The 26718-nt window shown below is 41.1% G+C and overlaps 1 protein-coding gene across 1 annotated transcript in view; it reads right to left on the reverse strand.

The window, feature by feature from the left end:
- Window positions 1–26718, reverse strand: part of NPAT (nuclear protein, coactivator of histone transcription) — a 62359-nt gene that overhangs the window by 13173 nt on the left and 22468 nt on the right. The window contains exons 5-14 of the mRNA XM_089691114.1: window positions 24080–24120; window positions 21810–22046; window positions 19362–19449; window positions 19168–19276; window positions 18950–19041; window positions 17103–17187; window positions 12838–12937; window positions 9072–9179; window positions 5132–6529; window positions 1746–1861 (exon numbers count right to left, since the gene is read on the reverse strand). Of these exons, the coding sequence (XP_089547240.1) occupies window positions 1746–1861; window positions 5132–6529; window positions 9072–9179; window positions 12838–12937; window positions 17103–17187; window positions 18950–19041; window positions 19168–19276; window positions 19362–19449; window positions 21810–22046; window positions 24080–24120 (2374 nt within the window). The remainder of the gene's footprint in view (window positions 1–1745; window positions 1862–5131; window positions 6530–9071; window positions 9180–12837; window positions 12938–17102; window positions 17188–18949; window positions 19042–19167; window positions 19277–19361; window positions 19450–21809; window positions 22047–24079; window positions 24121–26718) is intronic.

Below are 26718 nucleotides of genomic sequence, written 5' to 3' on the forward strand. Positions count from 1 at the left end.
TCCGCTTTAAGTAACATTGTATTTCTCAATGCAGTTCTCATACAAGAGAAAAATGCATTTCTGCCACTAGAGGGAACCGAGTTTAGTTTGCTTGCAGCCTCCTAATTGTACCTCCTACAGTTAGAGTAGATCAGGGTTTCTCAGCCAGGGTTCTATGGAGGTTTCTAAGGGTTCCTTAAGCAATCAGTAATTTCTGCCTCTCAGATAAGTTCCCATTGACACCATTGATCTTCTTAACCATCTGTAATGTGGTAATTCTGCAAAGTGACCTCAAGTGTAAGGAGCATTCTTCCCACTGACTATCACACTGATGTATCATGAGTTGTAGATATAGTAATTTTTAGCAGGGGTTCCCTGAGACCAGACAGTTATTTCCATGGTTCGTCTGTGCTGGAAAAGCTGAGAAAGGCTGCAGTAGACGATAGTTTCTTTCCTCTGAGGCCTTAATTGACAGGTAAGAGGGTACATTTGTCTGATAAGTTAGTTTATCATTACAACCTTTAAATTATTCCTACTAATGTTCTCCACAATCACAGCATAATGTTTATAGTCTGGTTAATAGTTTTTATTTTTCTTCCTCTAAGTAAAATGGAGAGACCAACATTGACTGCCAGTCACCGCTGTTTGCTCTACCTCCACAACCCCCCCCGCCCCCCCCCGTGCTCACTGGAGTGTCGGGCTGTGGAGGGGAAGGGAGCGGCTGCCTCACAATCTCAGCACAGATCGTTGACAGGCTGAGCCAGGTGTCGCTCCAGACTCTGGGATGGATTCCCCAACCTGGGATGGCTGAGTGACGTCAGCCAACAGCCAACTATAGTCCGCTGTCAGCTGAAAACGGGCGATAGGAGTGCAGAACGAGCTGCATTGCTGTGATCCAAAGTAGAAGCTTTGGCTGTACTTCTCTTTTAAGGTTGTGCATTGCCCCACCTTTCTTCCATGCAAGCCACTCAGTCAGTGAAGACATCCATTATAGGATAAATAGGCAGCTCAAGACATAGGGAAAAGCGAGACCAGGCTTAAAATTTACCCTATAAGTCAATATATGCATTTGACTTCAGCTGGATCAAATCATAGCTCTAATCACTCACAACACTGGATCTATTGATCATTTTGACATTGTTTACAGTGAAGGTTTACTCTGCCTAAACAGACAGGCATTTAGGGCAACATGACAGCAGGTATACAGCCCACCTATCTTTACACTCCCCTTTCCACTGTACATCTGCAGTTTTCCCCTGAAGTCACCACTGCTAAACACCCAATGCTTCAGGATATAAAGGAGCTGCGACTCCCCCCATGATACAGTTCTTGGACCTAACAACTATTTGCGAGGCTGTAGCCTGGTCACTGCTTCCTCTAAGCTTCAATGCCATCTGACACCTGTTTCTTGATGGTGACATCAACAAAGAAAGGAGTGGCAGGAGAGCACAGAAGAAGTGAGTATAAAGTGGTCAGGTAGCAGGCTTTAGAAAGATACCGTCACTTTGCCTAAAATGTATAAGGTGACTGTCTTTAAACACTTATCATATGCTCAGTTTTAATTGTAAAATTTAGTGACAGGTTTACATTACATGACATTGTAGAAATTCTCTCTGAATTACTAAATGAACAAACAGGAAAAAACAAAAAATAAAAAAGGATTACAATTCAACTACAAAATGTCCTTGCAGCCAATTAACACCAACACACTAGTGTATTCTTTCACAAGGAACAGTTTAAAATGGCAGGTATTAGGTTTATATTACCTGATGTGGCTGTGCTGTGAAAGTGCTGCCACTCTGACCAACCAGTGAAACCGGGAACATGCTCATAACCCCCTGTAACATGGGCTGAACAGGTGAAGCGAGGATGATTGTAGAGCCTGAATAGAAAACATACATGAACAACCAGCTGACTAATATGTCAGAAACTGAAAAACAACATTCCAAGGACTAAACTCTCAATTTTCTTTAAATGTCATTTTGCATTTTTAAAAATCTATGCACTGATCTAGTCAAATATAGGAGCAGCCATGGCCAATTTCTTTTAAAGGTGCAGGCCTCAGGGACATCCTACTGACCACAGCTGACCTATTAAAAGACAACTTGACCTTAAATGCAGACAGCCAGGGCCTATACTTGCCTTTGGCCCTAATCCAGTGATCTTACTGCCAATAAGGACCCAGTCAATTCCTCTTTATTCTATGCATTATTATTATTATACAGGACTTGTATAGCGCCAACAGTTTGCTCAGCACTTTACGACATTAGGGCAGACAGTTCGGTTACAATACAATTCAGTACAGGAGGAATCAGAGAGCCCTGCTTGTTACAGCTTACAATCTAAAAGGGAGAGTAAACTGGCACAAAAGGTAATAATTGTGGGAGATGAGCTGATGGAGAAAATAAAAGTACAACAGTTAGGTGGAGGTGGGATAGGCTTCCTTGAAGAAAACAGATTTAAGGGATCGCCTAAAAGTGGACAGTGTAGGAGACAGCTGGACAGATTGGGGTAGGGAGTTCCATAGGATAGGAGAGGCTCAGGAAAAATCCTGGAGCTGAGCATGGGAGGAGGTGACAAGGGAGCTAGAGAGCAGGAGGTCTTAGGAGGAATAGAGCAGGAGGTTTTGGGAGGAATGAAGAGAACAAAATGGTTGGTATTTTGAGACTAAGATAGTGATGTTGCTGGGGGCTGAGCGGTGGATGGTTTGTAAGTTGTTAGTATTTTGTATTTAATGCACTGGATGAGCAGAAGGTAATGGAGGGATTGGCAGAGAGGAGGGGCAGAGGACACCCAATGGTTGGTAAGGTGATGAGTCTGGCAGCAGCATTCATGGTGGACTGAGGGATGGGGGGGGGTAGCCTATGCAAAGGTAAGCCAATGAGGAGATGTTGCAATAAAGCTTATTCGATACCAATGATCAAGAAGCAGGCCATTACAGTGGTTCTTGACAAAGAAGATCCTGACAATCTGGTTGAGCCCACAAAGCATCTGCCAGGAGTCTTACCAGGTCGGTATACCAAATCCACATTTGCAGACAAATCCACATTTGCAGACAAACTGGTCTTCGATGGCAAACAAACAAATCTGTCTGCTCAGACTGGTCCCAGGAAGACAGAATGGTACATTGCAGAGGTCTGGCGTGAAAGTGAATACATTGAACTGCTTCAAAGGAGGCTACCATCAGATACAGGCCTCTTATGCAAAAGCAGAGGGTCCAATGTCTCTTGGACTGGAGAGCTCAAGTTTCTACACTGGAATTAACACTCTGACCTAAGTTGTGTCCAGGACTAAACCCAAATACTCTAAATGATAAGTTAATGATTTTTGAAAGGTTAAAATCCATCCAAACCATTGCAACATCTGTACAGTCAAGGAAACATTCCCCAACAGAGCCCGGTTCAATTTCCTCAACAGTAGATCTTTTAGGTATCCTACAATGGAGAAGCCATGAGAGTGCAGCAGGGCTAAGCACCTTGGTAAATGCCTGCAGTGAAGAGAACATGCTGAAGGGCAGGGCCATGAACTGGTAGGGTAGAGGCCGAACAAAACATAGGAATCTATGTGCTGGGAACATGGGGACATGTAAGAACACATTCGTAATGTCCACAAAAGCCAAAAAGTCTCTCCCATGACAGGAGGTGACGACAGATTTCCTGTAGAATTTGACAGGTACCCGCTCCCCCCCCCCTCCCCAAAGGTCAGCAGTCATCTCCTGTACTGTGTCCGCAGTCTCTGGTCATCTCCTGTACTGTGTCCGCAGTCTCTGGTCATCTCCTGTACTATGTCCACAGTCTCTGGTCATCTCCTGTACTGTGTCCGCAGTCTCTGGTCATCTCCTGTACTGTGTCTGCAGTCTCTGGTCATCTCCTGTACTGTGTCCGCAGTCTCTGGTCATCCCCTGTACTGTGTCCGCAGTCTCTGGTCACCTCCTGTACTGTGTCCGCAGTCTCTGGTCATCTCCTGTACTGTGTCCGCAGTCTCTGGTCATCCCCTGTACTGTGTCTGCAGTCTCTGGTCATCTCCTGTACTGTGTCTGCAGTCTCTGGTCATCTCCTGTACTGTGTCTGCAGTCTGCAGACCAAATGCTTTTGCCTTGACACACAGGTAAGCAAAATCCTCACCATGCTATATATATATATATATATATATATATATATATATATCTTTTTTTAACCGCTTCCCATCCACCCTATAGCAGAAGTATATATACATGTGATTTTGCATTTCCGGGTTGGGGGTGCGGGCGCACCCTACCCGTGCCGCCATTCACAGTCACGGTCGTCAATCACTGAGTCCCGGCTGGTGATTATTTGGGCCACCTGGTGATTGCCGAGCATCTCCAACAGGGGGAAAAACTGTTAGTAAACAAAACAGTTGTCTCCTCTGTCAACTCCGGTACATTGCTTTGCATGGCTATAAGTGTGTTTACAGTGAAGCACACAGACACAGCCCATAGTAAAACTGCACACAGCACACGATAAACTCTTTGATCGCCCCACATTAACCCCTTCCTGCCCAGTGCCATCAGTACAGTGTCAGGGCTTTTCATTAGCACTTATCACTGTATTGCTGTCATGGGGATATCAGTGACACCAAGTCAGATCTCCCCAGTGTCAAAATGACCGCTGCAGTCCCGCTAAAAGTCGCTGATCGCTGCCATTACTAGTAGAAGAAAAAAAAATCCATCATCTCTACCGCCATTTGTAGACGCTATAACTCACGTAAACCAAATAATTTACACGTATTGGGATTTTTTTTAAGCAAAGACATGTAGCAGAATACATTTTGGCCTAAATTTATGACGAAATTGGATTGTTTTAATTTTTTTACTGGACATGTTTAATAGCAAAAAGTCAAAAATATTGTTTTTTTCCTTCAAAATTGTCGAGTTTTTTTATAGTGCGAAAAATAAAATCGCACAGGCGATCAAATACCACCAATAGAAAGCTCTATTCATGGGAAAAAAAGAACATAAATCTCATCTGGGTGCAACGTTGCATGGCCAAGCAATTGTCAGTTAAAGTAACAGAGCCGTAACGCAAAAATTGGCCTGAGGAGGAAGGGGGGGGGGTAAATCCTCTGGAGGGCAAGTGGTAAATACTGCCTGCATTAGGAATTGTGCAGTTAACTGTGAAGTAGAGAAACTCACCTTGAGAAAGCTTTGGAGATATGGTCTGTCCAACAGTGTACATGCTGCCAGATCGAGGAGGAGTTTGGAAAAGACCTGCTTGTTTTTGGCTGGTATTAGGAGCTGAACTATTTGACACCATCATGATGCTGGGCTGTGTGGCTGGAACATTACTTGCAACACATGAACTTATAAAAAGACTATTGGAGGGTGCAAATGTTGAACCTGATGTTGGCATCAGTTGTATGACACTCCCATCAGTGGTAGAAGTTGTCCCAGAGACAGCATAAACTGTACAATCTCCATTTGGTATATTAATGGTGTTAACTGGACCATCACTAGATGTAGCCAGCAGCTGACATTGTTCTCCTACAAGAGAAGGTTCCATACAATCTCCAGAAGAACTCTTTTGTGATGGGCCAGCCCTTTTAATTTCTTGACTTTTCACTAAAGGTGACAATATAATAGTTGGATAATTTTCTTCATGAATGCTTCTGACAGCATTATGTAATTCTGCCTCTTCTGGAAGGTCTTCAGCAATTAAGTTGAGTGTAACAATAGTGGAGGGGTCTACAGCTGCTTGGCTGCTACTAGGTATAGTAATTCCAGTGCTGCAAGGTTCCATCTCAGGACCCAGGCTGTTCTGCTCATGACATGCAGAAGGGGCAACATCCACAGTGGGCTTTTGCAATTCTTCATCCTTTCCAATGGATTTTCCAGAGTCATTTTCATTATCTTGCTGATCTTTGACATCATTACCAAGTTTATTCAAAGGACTTAATTTTGAGGCTTCAACAGGTTGATGATCCGTCTCGTTTTTCGCACCAGAACAAATAAAAGCTGGAGCTAAAGCTGGAACTAACAGGGTGTTGCCCTGGGGAGCAACTGCAGATGGCTGTGAAGTTGCCAAGCTCTTATTAGCCTCTTGCTCTTGTTGTGACTTTTCTAACAGCTTCTCATTGGTGGCCCCCTCTAATGGTTCCTCAGTTTCTGAACCCTTTGAACACATATTTGTTGGTGCAGATTTCTCAGGACTTACAGAGGTTTGTGGTAAGGCATCCTCTACAATGAAGCAGCAATCGTCTGTACCTTCATTTGTAGGAGAAATAATCTCCATTTCAATATCCTGGGGTTGTGTGTAGGGGGTATCCAATACAGTCTGTTTCAAGTCCTTGCAGCTCTCCATTACTGCATCACTGTCAGAATTCTCTAGACAGATGACTAAATCAGAAGACTGTCTGTGAACCTTGGGACTCTGTGAAGTGGTGGAGTCATTCACACATGTTTGTTGCAGAGAGCTGCTATCTGCTTTGCCTTTCAAAGGAGACCCTGCATCAGACTTGTTTAACAAGGAGCTATCGGTCTCTCTCTCCCTTAGGCAACCATCCATCTTATTCTCGGCTCGCTCTCTGGGATTTGCTGTAAAAAGATTTCAGATATGAAATGATACTTTCATAAAATATATGCAAGTATAAAATATGTATAAACATTTTTAATGTGGTGTAACGTTTATTATTTGAGTTTTTGAAATTAAAAAGAAACCTCTGCATAAATAACTGCAAATATTCAATGTTTTGCAACTAAAATTACACAGCTGCTAATGGTCTATTAAAGAGACTGACCCTTTGCCTATTCAGGGTCTATTTCTATTACTTTATATCATTATTATACTCTACATGATATAATAAAACATTTTTCTTGTTTATTATATTTGTCTGTGGATACAGCTCAGCATTTTTTCTGCAGATATTTGTGGTGCTTTGAAATTGGATTAGGAAACATTTGGCAATCCCTAGAAAAAATAGATAAGGATTTTAATCACCTCTAGCCCAGCCTAATGTAAAGAAAACAACCAAGTGGGAGCACTGTTATCCTAGGAGGATGTCATATGATGTCTGTGTCCACTGGACATGGCAACACACATATCGTTGTACTGGACCACTGTATGCTGCCCTGGTTCCATGTGGTCGCTATAAGCAATCACGTCAGTTGTCAACTATGGCTTTCATTATCATGTCATATAGTGGCACTGCACTGCTCTGATGACTGCATGAAAAAAAAAAAAACATGTTTCTTAGTTTCGGTTATAAATGTTTGTAAATAAACTTTCTTCCACATTTCTTTGGTAAAAATATCCCAAGTCAGTGCATACTATTTTCTCTGTGTGAACGTTATAGAGTCTAAAAACCATGACATATATATTTGAAAATTTATCAGTCGTGATGTACTGGCAGCCCATCTCATTTCCTGGGGCCCTACAATGCCAGGACAGTACAAATACCCCCCATACCCCCTATATTTTGGAAAGAAGACACTCCAAGGTATTTAGTAAACGGCAGGGTGAGTTTTTTTTTTGTTTTGTTTAATGAAGAAATTAAATCAAACTAACTTTCAATCTAAATTTTTGGTATTTTTTGTTTATAGAACACGAAAAATAAAAACTCAGTGGATGATTAAAAGCCACCAAAAGAATGTTCTGACTAAAAGAAATGATAAAAATTTCATTTGGGTACAGTGTTGTCATTCAAAGTGACAGTGCTGAAATCTGAAAATTGGCCTGGGCAAGAAGCAGGTAAAACTGTCCAGTACTGAAGTGGTTAAGAGATCAGATTTTCAAAATGTAAACACAAAATCTATTTTGCAGTATGTTTGGCATCATGCCTCACTGTACACAGTTTTCTATATTTTTGTGCATCTGCTGGAAACTTTCTTATCTGGAGAGCCTTCCAATAACAGCACTTTCTGTTTCAGGCTGACAGTAGTAACCTACTGCCTTATAATTAGCAGTGTCAGCCTGTAGTGCCTGTGTCAGTTGTCCACTGGGCTGCGGATTAGGTCTGTAGAATAAAAAGGAAGTTGAGGGAAGCCAAATAAAAAGACACTGCTGGCCTATTCACTTAGTAAGTGTTGCTGTCTAAACCATATACAGTACCAAAGAAACCAAAGATCTCGTAAATGGGTAAAGCCCACCCCATCAGATAAGTGGTTAATACAACAGCAAACAAAGGCTTGTATCAGATGGTATAATTGCGTTCAGCAATCTTTATTAATTGCATAAGGATTTTTTGCAGTACAAAAAATTATTATGGAAATCACACACTGTGCTCAATAATCACAACATACACAAAAACATACAATAATTAAAACCAGTGTCAATGTGAAGACGTCCGATTGTCTATATAATTGTCTGCATGTGGTCACCGCAGAATGCTGTCCCAAAAGCGTTGGGGTAGAAGTATAACAATAATATATATAAATGGAGCACCACAGTGTCCACATGTAGACAAGCCCCTGGGCCCATTAAATAGAAGCAATGTCATCAGTTGTCAAGGATATTTTCTATACGATAGATGGCACGGGAGTCAAAATAAGGGCAGGTCTAATCATTCAGATAGTGTCCTATACGTAGGTTTATAGGAGGCAAGGACAGACCTGATAGGCAGCCCAAGAGTCGAAGGAAGGATCTTCAAGTAACATACCAGTGTCACAAAAAATGATCTGCTAAAAAAAAAAAAAAAACTGTATACAGTGAGAAATTTTACAGTATTATAGCGGATGTAAGGGTGATACAGGGTGTCCCTAAAGTCCGAACACATAGGCAAAATGCAAGAGAAAAAAAACATATAGTCAGTGATATTTCCTATGTGTCCAAACTTTAGGGACACCCTGTAGAGTATATTGCCTAAATAACACTCATCTCAGAACACTTTTTCTAATCTCCAGACATTCAGAACCCATTATCCTGTGCCTTCCTCTGTCCTCAGTGGAAAGCTACAGCCCATCACCAATTCTAGTTTGGAACAAGACACAGACTGTGAGCCTGTAGAAAGGCAGAAATGATGGTACAAAGATGAGCTATGTATGCATCACAATCGCTTCTTCACAGAACAGTTAATCAGGAAACTTACAATAGACTATGTTTCTCGTGAAATGAACGCTGTAGAAAAAAACAATTACTTACCATCTTCAACAACATTCTGTTTTTTACTTTTCTCACTGCCACTTGCCTTATTGTCTACATTTTGGGATGGAGGGTCACGGGGAGTACTTTTTGGTGCCTTGGATGAAACTGGAAATAAATGAAGGATTAACAAAATCGTGCAAAGCATGTTTGTAAAAAGCAAACTAATATTAAAACATTTCAGTCAGACTTGATGCCAGATATACAATTGGTTCTTTAATCCCTTCACTGGTGGCACCATTTTTGCACATACGTTAAAAAAAAAAAAAAAAAAATCATCATGGTTAAAATCCCCTAAAACGATATAATTTCTGAAAGCAGAGACCCTTGAGAATTAAAATGGTGGTAGTTCCAGTTTGTTACACGATAGTGTTCAAACTCCAGGACCAGATTCTGCATCCACCACAAGAGGCAATATCTAGACTTTGCCAAAAAAAAAGTATAAGAAAATCCACAGAAAATGTTTTTCTGTCCCACACAGTCAGAATGCTGTGCTAGAGTGGTTTGGAATGAATCTAGGTATATGGCACACCTTGAAGGAAGCCACCATCAGACCTCAGGACGCTCATGCAAAACTGAATTAAGGATCAATGGCAGGACACAAAGAGTCCTTGTCTGGGATCTCAGCAACTGAACTTGCACAGGTGGAAGAAATACTCAAAACAAGGCCCAGGTACTCCAATTATGATTTGGAATCAATTTTGCATTGCCGAGTTGCCTCTACATGAGATCTAGATATGCTACAATGCAGATACCCCAAGAACGACACAAGGCAAGCACCTTGGTGAATACATGAGGTGCAGAGGAGAGACTAAATGGCAGGGTTACAAACTGTAAATGCAGAGGGCCCACAACATAGAAAAAGGAATCACTGATGTGCTTGAAAAAGTCTTTGATGTCCACAGGAGCTAGAAAATTTACCTGATGATGGAAGGCTGGCTGGACCCCTTGAGATCCCAGATGGGTGCTGATGCCCCCTTTTGGTATGGGAACCAGCTCGAGTAAAACCCTTGAAATTGTTCTGCCACAGGAACTGCAGCAATAAAACCCTGTTCTAGAGGTTTTCTGTAAATCTGCTACTCTGTGTAGTGACAAAGGAAAAATGGAAGTGATAAATCAAGGGTACTGGGAGCAAAAAATCTAATTTGTAGACCCTAAAGACTCTCCCATGTCCAAGCATCTGAGGTGCAGACTGTCCAGGTGTCTGCAAAGTCTAACAGATATCTCTGCAATTTGGAAAGTGGAGGTGCCCCTTCACGTCAAAGATTTTTCTGAGGGCTTTGTGGACTTGGGAGTTCAAAACCTTGCAGGCAGAATGGGAACGGGTTTGGGTCTGAACTTGCATTTGACTGACATGGAGTAAGATAAATTACTTTTCTTAACGTCTAGTAAAGGTTGAGCCTTAGGCTTCCCTGGCCGAGGTAGAAAGAAGTGCTCTCTTGCCACCTGTTGTGTCCTTGTTGACAGCATCAAGATTAAACCCGAAAAGCCATTAGTCCTCACAAGCAATGCAAAGAAAGTTTTCCTTGAATGCAGATTCTGCAGTCCATCACTTTAGCCAAAGTGTTCTCCAAATGTGTATTGACGGCAAACTTCCGACATCCTGTTAACATTGTAGCAAATGGCTATAGCCATTTATTTCAAAAGTTCTAGGACCAAGGGATTGACTGCCAAAGTGACCAAATCCCTTCTGATAGCATTAGACTATTCAGTCAGTGTTTGTAAAATTAAGGTCAAAGCTAGAACAGGGTGAAGAGTCAGACCTTCCAGAGAGGACAGAGCTCTAGAGAAGGCCTCCAACTGCTTATTGGTGGGGTTCTTAATTGCATCTTTCGCCAATATGGTGGCCACTTTGTTAAGATGAGATACTACACAATTAAAATTGGGACATTACTAGTACAGTTGGACAATCCAGCAGCAGCAGACAAGTTGTAACCGTATGGTAATAAAGCAACATTGCTCAGGGTACACAGCAGGGTCTTAGATACGCAAAAAAAAAAAAAAAAACTGCAGGTGTAGAATCCGATGGCAGAGATGACAAAGACACTGTAGGCAGGCAGCCCGAATGCACTGAAGATCGGAGTTGCACAAGGCTCTTTGCAAGTAGGAGAAACAGCAGGTAAATGCTTCCTTAACTTTGATTGATGGGAAAGAACGCAGACACTCCACCCAGAGGATTACATCTTCAGCACAGAGCCCCTCCTGAAGTAGAGATTTAGAGATGCCCAGGAACTGGAACCATTCATTAGTGCCTGGTGCTCAGCCTGATCAGCCTTCTCACAGAGTGATTTTCAGAGATAGGGCAAGCATTGAGGCATAGCGAACAATTCCGGGTCTGGAAAGTGCTCGGTGGCCAATATGTTATCAGAACAGGGTATAAAAAGCACCCAATATGAATCCCATTGCTCAAAGGTCATGTCCAGGCTAGCCCTGCAATGCAATGTCCAGTCAAGCAGGGTCCAGGTAGAACACTCCAAACATTAGGTTGAGGAAGGGCCAATTCAGACTTCTTGTGTCTATCAAGGGACAAGAATTACCCTTTATTGTCATTATTATCAAACCCAAAGCATTTAACAAACTTAATACATTGGGCACACTAAAATAAACACTCCCCAGTGAACTATTTAGTAAAATTATTACCCAAGCACTTGCAGTTTACAGCTTTTAGTGCTGCTGCCTCCTGCTCTATGTGCTGTTTTCGTGAAATGAACAGTCTTGTTCTATGGGAAAGAATTACTTAATGAATAATGCAGCTTCAATTTGGTCTGTTAGTTTGGAGAAGGGGAGTGCTTTGTCATCCTAGGCTATATTGCTGTGTGTTTATGTTAAAGCACAAAGTGTATGGAGACACAGCCCTATTCCCTGCGTGCAAGGGTGGCTTGGTAGGACACTGCAAAAGATAGGAGCCACCCTGGAACAGGAGGGACAGGACACACTATACAGTCTTCCCTTAGTCTGTCAGTCTGAGTGGCCAAACCTAAAACGACATCTTGTGCACTTTTTTTTTTTTTTTTTTCACTACAAGAAGATACTCCATGGTGAAGCTTAGCAGTTAAGAAGTTCAAGGAATTATAAACCTTCCTAGCTGCAGCTTGTTTTTCAAATGCATAAGATCTGCATTGGTCATGTAATTTCATGGTGTCATTTGTTGGACTGTAGTAGAGTAAATCTTCACATTCTGGTATCAGAGGTTTCAGTTTGTGCCGCATGGCACTGCACAGATTAATGCATGACCTCTGTTTGCAGTGTGAGAACTACATTTTCCTGTGAAGAAACTACAGTCCCTGAGTCTCTCACTCTAGTGCTGGTGCACGCAAGAGCTAGCTATCAGTAATTAGATGTGACAGACACAAGCTGGTACAGCATTTTACAGACACACAGAGACAATTAAATTAGAACTCCAACATTTGTGATGCAAGACAGAGCAGATGGCAATGCATGCACTGTGCATAATTTGACTCGGAAGAGGAAGCCATCTTGTTCCTTTAGTGAATAGGGACAGGTTAACTGTAGCAAACCATGGACATAGGGGAATCGATCAGACATGACACCACAAACTGCAGGCACAAAATGTGAGCCCATCATTACAAGCAGAGACATACAAATGGCACATGGACTATACCTACAAGAATAACTAGTTAAAACAACAAAAACATTTAAAAAAGATAAAAGTTAGCCTAGAGTTGGCCTTAAAAAAAATATTTCTAGTTCTGAAGTTCAAGCTTCAAAGTCAACGTGGCTTTTGCCATATCTGCCTAATACTTACCACAAGCAAACAGATCGTAGAGCTCCTGGAAGTCTGGGTCAAGTTCAGTCTGAACCAAGATATCATGTATAGCCTCCTCACTCATGTGAATCTCTCCTCCCTGTTGGAAGACGACATAAAAAATTAGGAGATAACCTCTCACATTATAACATATCACATACAAAAAGTACACACAAATGTCACTTTTTACCAAACAGAAAATTTATAAACAAAAATGCCAATAATTCAAAGACTCGCTTAAGGATTCAATTAACCCAAAGTGGTGTCTGCTGGGAAAACCTGATCTCCTGCAAACTCTTTACAGCCACTCTGTCTATATACGCTACAGCGATGGCTGCACAGATGTAATAAGAATCAGCTAACAGTGCATCATTCCGCCACTGGAACCCATGTGATAGGGTGACAATATAGGAGTACAATTAGAAGAGATACAAAATAATAGCACTTTAAAAAAGGAAGCTACTGAACAAGGAATTTCATGACCAGATCTGCAGATATTTCAATGAAAGCTGCAGATATAAACATTGTTGAAAATTTGCTTTTTTTACAGTAACATTAAATATGTTAAAGCTTTTGTGAGATTTTGGTTGTTGAGTTTACATATCATTTAAGTCAAAAGATAGCTTCCCACCACAGTGTGTAACATTTCCTGGTGTCATGCCTTCTAACAAAAACCATTTCCACTCCCATTATTGCTTCTGCAGAAAATTAAAGGAGTTAAATGGGGGAGCCTGTTATATTTGCCATCTTATCCAGACAGAGCATAGTGCACACCTTTTTAAAACGGCAGTAAAACCCTGCAGCCTCTTTTAGCAAGCAGGGGTCAAACAACATCAGCAGAAAAAAAATGATCATTTGCGCACAGGTCTTGAAGTAAAAAAAACCCAAAAAAAACAAAAACCCAAAAAAAAAACAAAACAAAAAAAAAAAAACCACAACATACTTATTACAATCTTCTTAAGTCAGCAGAAAAAGTCAAGGAATGCTAGAAATGTTGCAATGGATAGAATGGCATACCATGTTAGGACTTACCCCACCTCCCAATATATCAGCTCTGGACCGAGTCCCCATATTATTAATAATACCGTATTTGCCGGCGTATAAGACGACCCCCTACTTTTCCTGTTTAAAATGTAGTGTTTGGGCTATACTCACCGTATAAGACTGCCCCTCTTCCAGTGCACACCAGTGGGAGGAATAGTGCCCCATCATTGGTGTCAGTGGAAGGAATAGAGTCCCATCATTGGTGTCAGTGGGAGGAATAGTGTCCCATCATTGGTGTCAGTGGAATAGTGCCCCATCATTGGTATTAGTGGGAGGAATAGTGCCCCATCATTGGTGTCAGTGGGAGGAATAGTGCCCCATCATTGGTGTCAGTGGGCGGAATAGTGCCCCATCATTGGTGTCAGTGGGAGGAATAGTGCCCCATCATTGGTATCAGTGGGAGGAATAGTGCCCCATCATTGGTGTCAGTGGGAGGAATAGTGCCCCATCATTGGTGTCAGAGGGAGGAATAGTGCCCCATCATTGGTGTCAGAGGGAGGAATAGTGCCCCATCATTGGTGTCAGTGGGAGGAATAGTGCCCCATCATTGGTGTCAGTGGGAGGAATAGTGCCCCATCATTGGTATCAGTGGCAGGAATAGTGCCCCATCATTAGTATCAGTGGCAGGAATAGTGCCCCATCATTGGTGTCAGTGGGAGGAATAGCACCCCATCATTAGTATCAGTGGCAGAAATAGTGCCCCATCATTGGTGTCAGTGGAAGGAATAGTGTCCCATCATTGGTATCAGTGGAAGGAATAGTGCCCCATCATTGGTATCAGTGGGAGGAATAGTGTCCCATCATTGGTGTCAGTGGGAGGAATAGTGCCCCATCATTGGTATCAGTGGCAGGAATAGTGCCCCATCATTAGTATCATTGGGGGGAATAGCACCCCATCATTGTTGTCAGTGGAATAGTGCCCCATCTTTGGTGTCAGTGGGAGGAATAGTATCCCATCATTGGTGTCAGTGGGGGGGGAGGAATAGTGCCCCATCGTTGGTGTCAGTGGGGGGGGGGGGGGAATAGTATCCCATCATTGGTGTCAGTGGGGGGGGGGGAAAAATAGTGCCCCATCATTGGTGTCAGTGGGGGGGGGGGAATAGTGCCCAATCGTTGGTGTCAGTGGGGGGGAGGAATAGAAGATTTTCAAGGGGTAAAAAGTCGTCTTATACGCCGGAAAATACGGTATTAATGTTAAAAAGACAAACAGACTGAGACTGGGTTCACACATGTGCAGGCCAGTTTTGATCGCAAAATTTCAGTCCCGTCCGGTTTGATGGTGTTCAGCAGTTCAGGTGCGAATCCAATGTGAATTCTTAAAGTGTATGACATTGGAAATCGCAACTGAGCCGAGCTGAAAATGGTACTGGATTCTTTATGAACACTGTGGCCAGCCCACACATATGTGAACCAGTTCCACAGAAAAGGCGGCATGTTCACACGTCATGCGAATCGGATGCGCTTTAAAGCGTGCATCCAATTTGCATATATGTGAACCAGGTCTTAACCAGTTCCCGCCTGGCCAATAGGAGAATGATGGCCGGGTGGGATTCTCGTCGATCCGGGCGGGAGTCATATGACGCCCTTCCCGGATTGCGCCTTCCACGTGCCCACAGGGCCGTGCTGTGGCGAGATCTGTCACCGGCTGTGTACTGCGGACACAGCCGATGACAGATCTGTGTACCGGCCCGTTGCCAGTTCCAGGTTACCTGCTGTGACCAATCACAGGAGGTCAAATGACCATTGTAAACAATGGATGGCTTCCTTTCATGCCATTCATTGTATAAAATTGTGTCACTAGCTGTGATTGGTCACAGTGATCACATGCACAGACTAGGCCAGTAACAGCCCAACTGTGTCATGTGAATAGCCGTGGCCAATCACAGCTAATCACAACAAAAAAACCTGTATTAATCGATTTCATTCAGTTAAATGCTTGATTATATAGCAATCAAAAAAATAAATAAAAAAATACTGATCACTTTCCCAAAATATTACAATATTAGTATGGTAACATTATACCACTTTGGTCATAGTGTAATATGAAAAGAATATCGTAAAAAAAAGAGAAAAAAAAATGTAATAAAAATTAAAAAAAAAAAAAATCTTGTTTTTTTTCCCTTGCGTACTGTCATCAGTGTCCCTGATCACCGCCACACCAGTTATATGATGACGCTGTACTGCACTGGTGACAGTATGTAAAAAATAAAAAATAAAAAAAGTCTAAATTTTTTTAATTTTCCAAAAAATTATGACAAAAAAAATTACAACTTCAAAAAACTCACCATGCCTCTTATGAAATATGTCGGGCTGTCTACTTTGCAAAAAGGGATCATTTGGGGGACATCTGTACTGTTCTGACATTTTTGGGCCTCAAGAAATTAGATTGGCTGTCAGTACTTCAGGACTGATCACTTTTCAGATCTATACCATAGTTTGTGAACTTTCACACAGACTAAATAATAAATTGATTTGGGTTACTGTCACCAAAGAAATGTAGCAGAATACATCCTGGCCTAAATTTATGAAGAACAGTTATTTATTTGCAAATTTGTATAACAAAGAAAAACTTGTTTTTTTTTTTCATAATGACATAATTTTTGTTAATTTAGCAAAAACTAAAACCCCAGTGGTGATTAAATACCACCAAAAGAAAGCTCTCGTTATGTGAACAAAATGATAAAAATTTAGTTTGAGTACAGTGTTGCATGACCGCACAATTGTCATTCAAATTGTGAGAGCGCTGAAACCTGAAAATTGACCTGGGCAGGAAGGGGGTAGAAGTGGTTAATGTTGGCTTTAAAACTGAACTCCTTGCACAAAACAAAAAAAAAAAAAACTCTCATTAAACGATATTCCTCAATAGCCACACGGAGTATATAAATCTATTTTGTCTGAGCCAAATGCCTTTGGATACCTTGGAAAAATAATGGTAACATCATCACTGGGTTGCGCATAATTTGTGCAGAGAACAGAGCTGTGGGAGGGGCCCAGCAGGCTCACCCACTGCAGGCAGCAAGCAGAAAACTACAGGAGGTGGCAGTTACATGACAAATCACCCTGCGCAAGGAGATAGGGCAGCAGTGAGACTGGTCTCTATTACAGGAAGCTCCTGCACAGAGGCAAAGTTCCAATCTGGGTTACAGAACAGAAATATACAAAGAACACAGATGTGCAATATTTGTCTATCCCAGAGTTCAAATTTAACAAACAATTATTACCTGGAGGCCAAGGATTTCATCAATGGACGCATCTTGATCAGCAGCTGTACCATCACTTTGTTTGCAGGTTTGTGCAGCAGAATCACTTTGATAAATAATAAAATAAAAGCCAGATTATGTATTTAAGACGTGCATGCACCATTAAAAGCATACTGGTAGGATTCTTTAAAAAAACTCTAAAAACATTTGTTGCTTCCTTACATATGTGCGCAGGGTGAAACTATCAGTTTTCATGCCCCCAAGCAATCACCTCCTTAACCACTAGCCTACAGGGCACTTATACCCCCTTTCTGCCCAGGCCAATTTCCAGCTTTCAGCGCTGTCACACTTTGAATGACAATTGCGCAGTCACTGTCACTGTACCCATATGAAATTTTTATCATTTTTTTGTGACAGATAGAGCTTTCTTTTGGTGGTATTTAATCACCTCTGGGTTTTTTATTTTTCTTAAACCAAAAACCACTGAAAATTTTGGGGAAAAAAAAGTTTTAGTTTTTCTTACAAAATTTTGTAAATAAGTGATTTTTCTCCTTCACTGATATGCGCTAATGAGACTGCAGTGGTGGGCACTGATAGGCTGCACTGATGGACACTGGTAGGTGGCACTGATAGGCATTGACAGGCATCACTGATGGGCACTGAAAGGCAGCACTGATACATGGCACTGATATATGGCACTGATAGGCGGCACTGACTGGCACTGATAGGCGGCACTGACAAGTGGCACTGAAAGGCAGCTCAGATAGGCACTGGTAGGCATTGATATGTGGCATTGATGTGGCACTGATGAGCACTGACACAAGGCACTGATGGACACTGACAGGTGGCACTGCTGGTGCTACACTGATCATCATGGCACACTGATCATCAGTGCCCTGATGACCAGTGTACATGTCCCCTCCGCGGAAAGCCGATTACCGGCTCCCCTCTCCTCTCGAGCTGTCAGCGTGACAGCTCAAGAGAAGAGAAATGTGATTGGACACAGCTGATCACAAGACCGAGCCGACATCTTCGGCTCTTTCCGTGATCGGTGATCCGCTGTGTCCGAGGGACACAGCGCACCGCCGATCGCCGCGCTGCGTGCTCCCTGAGCCGCGCATGTGCGGCGAGAATGGGAGGACGTCATATGACGTCCTCCCAGAACAAATGAACCACCTTGCGCCCGTCATTGGACTATATGTTGGGCGGGAGGTGGTTAAAGTAGAGATCCAGTCAGAATTAAAAAAAAAAAAAAAAAGTCAGCAGCTATAAAAAAAATCTGTAGCTGCTGACTTTAAAAAAAATGGACATTCACCTGTCTATCCTGCGGGGTCCTCACACCGGCTGGGTTGACGGACCTCCCTGTCCCCTTGGCACTGGCATCTTCAGTGTGCCCACTGCGCATGCGCAAATAGCACTGCGGTTTGTGAGTAGTCCCCATAGTCTTCTGGGACTTGTCCCGTGTCCCAGAAGAATAAGGGAGGGAGGAGGGGAAGAGGACACCTTCTGCTTCCGATCGCCTAGACGATTACAGTGGAAGTGGGAGCAGGTACTAGTCCAATTCGGGTACCTCCTCCAAAAGGTGCCAATCCTTAACGGGGAGCAGAGGACAAAGCCTTAAAGCAGAACTTCACCTTTTGGGTGGAGCTCCGTTTTAACACTACTGTTCCTAAGGACAGTATGATCACGTGTACTGCTCAATTGTCTGGTCTCATCTATGAATAATACCAGCAGGTACACGGGATGAATATGCTAGTATTACAGTATACTGTATATATTCTTCATATAACAGCCAATACTCTCAGAACACACATTCAAGTATGACCAATCACTGATTACTGCAAATACACATGATTATTCTAGCTTACCTTGCAAGGATCTTGTTAATGTTTTCTGCTAACTTCTCTTGAAGACATTTGTTACTCAAGATCTTTTCCCGGGCATTTTCTATAACTAGTTGCTATAAAAAAAAAAATAAAAAAAAATTAGTTATTTGTTGCAACTTTTGTACAGTTTAGTCATTATGAGTCCCATTGTTAGTATAAACATACAAAAACACATACAACTTCAGTACCCATGTACTTACTGGAAAGTCGTCATCAATAAGCCCTTGAATGGTATCACTGTCTATAGGTGTGTCTCTTTCTGCTGTTGAGCTGCTTACGGGTGCCATTCTTCTCCTCCTCTGAGTGTCTCTGCAACAGTTCAATATGTTTATTATTGAACATAGTTGAAAAGAAATACAACAAAATTCAGATATTGTCAACAGAATCAACTTACGGTTTGCGTCTCATTGGAGATGAAGTAGCTGTAGTTGACAGCTTTTTTTGTGCTGAAGCTACAGAAACAGTCTGAGTAGTATCTACAACTACACAAGAAAAAATATTAAATGTCAGTTTAAAGCTTAAACACCCCCCCCCCCCCCCCACACACAAATATGAATACTGAACACCTAAATCAGAATGCTGATGCCTCCGCTTCAGTACAACCAAACACACACCAATTTGGCTGGACATTCTAAATAAGGGAGAACTTCATCTGGGGCCATGCTTCCAAATCTTGTTACAAAACACATACGGTCTACTGTTCAGTTTCAGAAGACGTTTCAAGGATGCATACAGGAGTTTTACAATGGTCATCATTAAAACAAGCCTTCCTGTAGAGAAATACTGCTGGTGTCACTGCCGATAACTATCTGAAAATGCCAGCTGCCTGGATTTAAATCTTTTGAATCACTGACCCAGAACGAAAATGAAAAAGGAAAGTCATCAGTCCTGAAAATTTCTGGTCAGTGACTCAAATTGAGTCCTGAGAATCTGCATGGTAGACAGGCACCTAGAATTGCGAGAATGAGGTGAGCATTAGCATTGTCCATGTTAATTTCATGACAAGTATCTTCTAAAGAAAGGATGCAATGTACTGTCAGTGATATATTACAAATAATTTGTGTAGCCACTACATACGTAATGAGCAAATATGGCTCCTCAATCTGCCTATACAGTATAATTGCAAACCATACAAAGAAATAAGGTTTTAAGCTCTTATTTAAAACACTGAGGTTGCCCGTATACACTTCCAAGAAAAATGCAGATCAGGAAATATAAAAAGCCCTAGTCTGCATATTTCTTCTGGGTCAGAGAACAGATAAAATTCACTTTTAACAGGTCAACTGTAATGATTTTTATATTAGATGAAAGAAAGGCTGACTGACTAAGCTTTAAATCGCACCTGCCCACAGCCAAAATCATACTGAAATCATAACAATGTGGTATAGAAACCTTTTCCAAAATCGCATTGATGCGAACGGACAACACTTAAAAACAATGTGATTTCCCTTGTCATACGATTTTTTTCAGCTCAAGTCGTATCTGACAATACACTAGCGTGAACTAGGCCTTGTGCTGCATATAGTTTGGAACAAATAGCAGTGAAAACAACTTTTGTTTATTTTTCATCTTTTTCCTAGTGGTCATGGGACCACACAGGTCTGGGTCCTGGGCTGGTGCTGCAGCTGGTGGGAGGAGACTCCAATGGCAAGAGCATTGGTGCCAGTGGGGTAATGTAACTGCTCTAAAAGTTCAGCATTGTGGCCGCATAGCAAACGTATTGCTAAGGGGGCATTCGGAGAAGAGGAGGCAAGGGACAGCTCTAATGCAATACCACTGCACAGAGCAGGTAACTCTAGTGCCCGCAGAGGTGTGAACATTTACTTGATAGTACTTTAATGTAATAAGTATAACAGGAACTCAAGTACATGAAAGTAGGTGCTACTACCTCCCAGTGTTAAATGCGGCTCTGTCACAGGCAGTTGACACCTCATCCACATAATCTGTATAAGCAAAGAAAAGCTGTTCCTCCGGTGTATAATCTGCAACCTTGTTTTCATTGGCCGGTAACAGATGACAGCCACAAATGTCAACGCGTTTCAGCCAAATTCATGACTACAGCTAATTTGGCTGAAACGCGTTAACATTTGTAGCTGTCATCTGTTACTGGCCAATGAATACAAGATTGCAGATTATACACCGGTGTGCCGACTTTTCTTTGCTTATACAAAAAGGAACTCTGTCGAAAAAGTTGTAGACTTCAGACAAACTTGAACAGCAAGTACAAAATAAAAAGGAGTGAAGCATCTTCTTAGGATGCTTGCAATTAGGACAAAAAAACATGGCAACACAATAACCAGATGTGGGATAAAGAAACAAAGGCCTCAAAATAAAATAAATATTCCAGTATATACACATCATAGTTTGTAGATGTTATAGCTTTCAAGCAAACCAAATAATGTTTATTGGGATTTTCTTTTACACCAAGGACATTTAGCAGAATACAGTTAGGCATAAATTTATGAATAAATTATATTTTTTTTTATTGGATAGGTTTTATAGCAGCAAGTAAAAATTATTTTCTCTTTCCAAAATTTTCAGACATTTTTCATTTATAGAATTAAAAATAAAAAAACCCAGTAGTGATCAAATACCACCAAAAGAAAGCTCTATTTGTGTAAAAAATATTATATAAATTTCATTTGGGTACAGTACAGCGCTGCATGACTGCCCAATTACCAGTTAAAGTAGCATAGTGCCAAAAAGCAAAAAACTGCCTGGTCATGAAGGAGGTCATGTGGTTAATATACAGCAGACATGAGAAAAGATTCAATAGCGCTATGAGTTAAGAGACTTGGTAAGTTAATATAGTTGTACAACACAGATTAAATACAATACTCACTGGTTGTGGTGGTGGTAGGGTTAATGCTTGGCAAAGCAGATTGTCCAACAGTTGACATGCTGCTGACGGACTGTGAGGTACAAGGGGTACTTATAGGGCAGAGGATATATTGTGTAGCCAATACAGGTGTAGAGATCTGTTGTGCCACAGAATGCGACACTGATGAACCTGTAGCAGCCAGAGGGGAGGTCAACATTTTCTGACGCATTCGTTCATTTATCCCTCCTCTCGTGCGGGCTGTGGGGAAATAAAAGTAAGAAAACATTATAAAATATGAAAAAATGGTTGTTAGTTAACCAGAAAGCAAGTTATAAAGTACTGAAAGCCTCATAATAAAGATGAGCCCTGTACCTTTCAAAAAGTCTGTTGTTCTATAGGATTTTAGAGGAGAACAATTTTATGCCTATTCAAGGGTAAAGTCAAAGTTCAAGCAAAAACAAAAAATGTATCACTGATGCAGAAACAATTAGAGAGATTTTGTTACAATTCTTAAGTGGTCACTGTGACAGGAAGCGAGCAAAATTTCTTCAAACAGATGCAAAAACAGGAATACATTTTTTTTTCTAAATTTGGGTGGAAAAAGGTGAGTGCTTCTGTCAGGATTTCTAATTTTCACTTCCAGTCTCCAGGACAGGACATAAGGTAAAGTATCACTCCCTCTACCACCTTAGGGGCTGAGATGGCAACAACCACCATCCACTGTATACCTTTCAAAAACATCCCTAGCAGGCGATAATGTGAGGACTGACTTGTTATAAAGGAAGGCAAAGTGGATACAGCATTGCAAGTAAAAGTTCCTGAAAAAAATGTGTGTATAAATATATATTTTATTTGTTTAATAAAAAAAATGTGTTTAACCCTGCCAGACTTCAACTGCAATGGTGAATGAGAGCCTACAAATTACGTTAACTACTTGCCTGCCGCTCTATAGCACAAGTACTGCTACAGGGCGGCAGGGCTGCATAAAATCATGTATATATAAGTAATTTGCATTTCCAGGTAGGGGGTGTGTGCGCCACCCTACCCGTGCCGCTATTGGCGGCTAGGGATGTCAATCACCAGGTCCCGGATGGCGATTCCAGGCCAGCACTCAGTGATCGTTGGGGAAAGCTGTCAGGGGGAAGACAACACAGGTATCTCTCCTGTCAGCATGGACATGCTGCACAGCAGAGAGATACAAACCAGAATGTCTTCCTAGTAAAACACAACACAGTGCACAAAGTAAAAAACACACAGCTCACAGTTAACCCTTTGATCGCCCCAGATGTTAACCCCTTCCTGCCCAGTGTCAGTGCTTTTTATTAGAACTGATCACTGTATTAGTGTCACTGTGGATGTCAGTGGCAGTTAGTTCCCACGGAGTGTCAGAATGCCTGGCGCAGTCCTGCTATAAGTCACTGATCGCGACCATTACTAGTATAAAAATAAAATATTCCAGTATATATATATATATATATATATTTGTAGACGCTATAAACTTTCACGTAAACCAATATACAATTATTGGGATTTTTTATTCACAAAAGGCATGTAGCAGAATACATTTTGGCCCAAATTTCTTAAAAATTGTTTATTAGATATATTTTATAGTACGAAGTCAAAATTTTTTTATTTTCTTTAAATAGCGCAAAAACAGCTGATTAAATACCCCGATATAAAGCTCTATTTGTGGGAAAAAAATAACGAATTTCATTTATGTACAGCGTTGCATGACAGCACAATTGTCAGATAAAGTAACGCAGTGCTGTATCGCAAAAAATGGCCTGGTCAGGTGGGGGGGGGGGGGTAAATCCTCTGTAGGGCAAGTAGGTAATAAACAGAATAAAACAGTCATTTTGTTTCTCTTCGCTATAGAAGCTGCATAGACATAGAATTCTATAGGTTGCAGATCACTGGAGCGATAGTGAGCCACAACCTCAGGATTACTTTAAAAACTGTTATCTTTACTGTTACTTGATTATAATCTAATAATCCCGGCCTCTCACTATGACATTTAGGCTCTACTTTTTTTTAGTACATTGGCAGCATACAGTTTAAATTAAGCTGAATGCGTTCTAATGCCATCCGTGATCAGGACTATAAGTGGGCATATTTCTGCCTTTACCTATGAATCATGCATTTGTTTTATCATTATGTGCTGTCAAGTACAATTATGGATTCCAACAAATAAAATAAATGTTGATCATTCACTGGATTCATGTCTAGAATTTTTTTGCCATGTTATCAGAGGAAAAAAAAAAAAAAAAGGCAAAATTAGGATGGCCACATACCTCTCTGATTAGTTCGGAATGCTGCAGACTCCTGCACGCACCTGACAAACAAAAGCAAAAACAAAACATTCACAATCCAAAGTCTGCATTACTCCACAGAAACTACCTCTTTTGGTCACTACTCATACTTCACAAGTCAAGTATGCTAATTAGTGTTCTCAATTTTAAGGGCGTTTTCTTTATTTTCTATTGTTTTATGCAGTCAATCTTCATTCTTCACATACAGTGCGTTGAAAAAGTATTCATAATCCCTTAAAATGTTCCACATTTTGTCATGTTACAACCAAAAATCTAAATGTAATTTATTGGGATTTTATGTGATACCAAAGTGGTACATAATTGTGAAATAGAAGGAAAATGATAAATGGTTTCCAAAATTTTTTTACAAATAAATACCTGAAAAGTGTGGGATGCATTTGTATTCAGCCCCCTTTACTCTGATACCCCTAACTAAAATCTAGTGGAACTAATTGCCTTCAGAAGTTACCTAATTAGTAAATAGAGTCCACCTGTGTGTAATTTAATCTCAGTATACAGTATATAAAGCTGTTCTGTGAAGCCCTCAGATGTTTGTTAGAGAACATACGGCATCATGAAGGCCAAGGAACACACCAGACAGGTCAGGGATACAGTTGTGCAGAATTTTAAAGCAGGGTTAGGATATAAAAAAATATCCCAAGCTTTGAACATCTCACAGAGCACTGTACAATCCATCATCCGAAAATGGAAAGAGTATGGCACAACTGCAAACCTACCAAGACATGATCGTCCACCTAAACTGACAGGCCAGGCAAGGAAAGCATTAATCAGAGAAGCAGCCAAAAGGCCCATGCTAACTCTGGAGGAACTGCAGAGATCCACAGCTCAGGTGGGAGAACCTGTCCACAGGACAACTATTAGTCGTCTACTCCACAAATCTGGCCTTTATGGAAAAGTGGCAAGAAGAAAGCCATCGTTGAAAGAAAGCCATAAGAAGTTCCGTTTGCAGTTTGCGAAAAGCCATGTGGGGGGGGGAGGGGGGGGGAGACAGCAAACATGTGGAAGAAGGTGCTCTGGTCAAATGAAACCAAACCTGAACTTTGTGGCTTAAAAGCAAAACACTAAGACCTAGATCCAATTGAGAATCTGTGGCAAGACTTGAAAATTGCTGTTCACAGACACTCTCCATCCAATCTGACAGAGCTTGAGCTATTTTGCAAAGAAGAATGGGAAACAATTTCACTCTCTAGATGTGCAAAGCTGGTAGAGACATCCCTAAACAGACTTGCAGCTGTAATTGCAGCGAAAGGTGGTTCTACAAAGTATTGACTCAGGGGGGCTGAATACAAATGTACACCACACTTTACAGATATTTAAAACATTTTGAAAACCATTTATCAATTTCCTTCCACTTCACAATGATGAGCCACTTTGTGTTAGTCTATCACTTAATAAAATACACTTTCGGTTGTAACATGACAAAATGTGGAAAATTTAAAGGGGTATGAATACATTTTGAAGGTACTGTAAAGATAAGTGGTAGGAGTGACTACAATGCCACACTAAGGTGTCAATTATTGACCGTGTACACATGATGAGAATATTGGACGAAAGATCGTCAATTTTTTTTGTATGCTAGTCTCATATCGAAAATGAAGAGGTTACGAACGTTACCAAAATTCTTGTACAAAAGAAAGAAAATTCGGAAGTGATGTCATGTATTTGTATTGTATTTTCGGACGAAAACAGTACTGATTAAAATGAAAATCTTACGATCTGGTATTGTACAGGAAATTATTTTGTGCTTGTCCCTTCAAGTAATTTCCGATGAAAGCTGTTTACAAACAAATTATCGTACAATCGCTTCAAAAGCGGTATTTTGCATATGATTTTCTGACCGTGTGTACTCAAGTAGGGTAAGTTTTTAAAGATACAGATAGCAACAAAAGATGTATAATGTATCATATGTTGATTGTCTAAATAGATATAAAACATAACATTTTTAGTCATGGAGCTTTTCTATAGGTAAAATTAATTTCCCTTAGTCTGGTTTCTTAAAGCAGAACTTGACTCTCTCATTCAGCGCTGACTATGTTTATTCCCACTGCTGCTAGCATTCGTAAATAGATAGGAACGTATATTATACTGGTTTAAAACTTTTCTTTTTTTACATCTCTCAAGTTACTTCCTGGCTTCTAGGTCTAGGCAAATGATGTCATACATCCCAGGAGTCTTCAGGATGGAAGGAGGGGCTTACTCAGCTAAGCACACCTTCCTGCCTGCATGCCTGAGTTAAGGGCAGATGGTTTCCAGGAAATAAACGCTACATGAATCATCTGCCATAACTCAAGATGGCCAGAAATATTAAGTGGTGTTTTTCAAAGAGATTTCCCAGTACATGGATAGAGGGGCGAGTTTGCTTTGAATATCAAAAATGAATAGCATTTTTGTACTATTCAGATGCAGTGTACTTCTGCTTTAAGCTGGCCATATACAGCGGTAGATTTTTGTTCAGAAATTCATACAAATATTCGTATCAATCCATTTGATAATGGCAAGCGGGGCTTGCCGTTTCAAAAGTACTTCAAAATTTGCTTTTAACATTTCATTTTGGAATGAATGGAACATCTGTACAAGAACCATATCCACCGTTAGACACT

Source organism: Staurois parvus, unplaced genomic scaffold (genome assembly GCF_062004578.1).
Source record: "Staurois parvus isolate SC_StPar_1 unplaced genomic scaffold, SC_StPar_1.0 ptg000550l, whole genome shotgun sequence".
NCBI classification, from domain to species: domain Eukaryota; kingdom Metazoa; phylum Chordata; class Amphibia; order Anura; family Ranidae; genus Staurois; species Staurois parvus.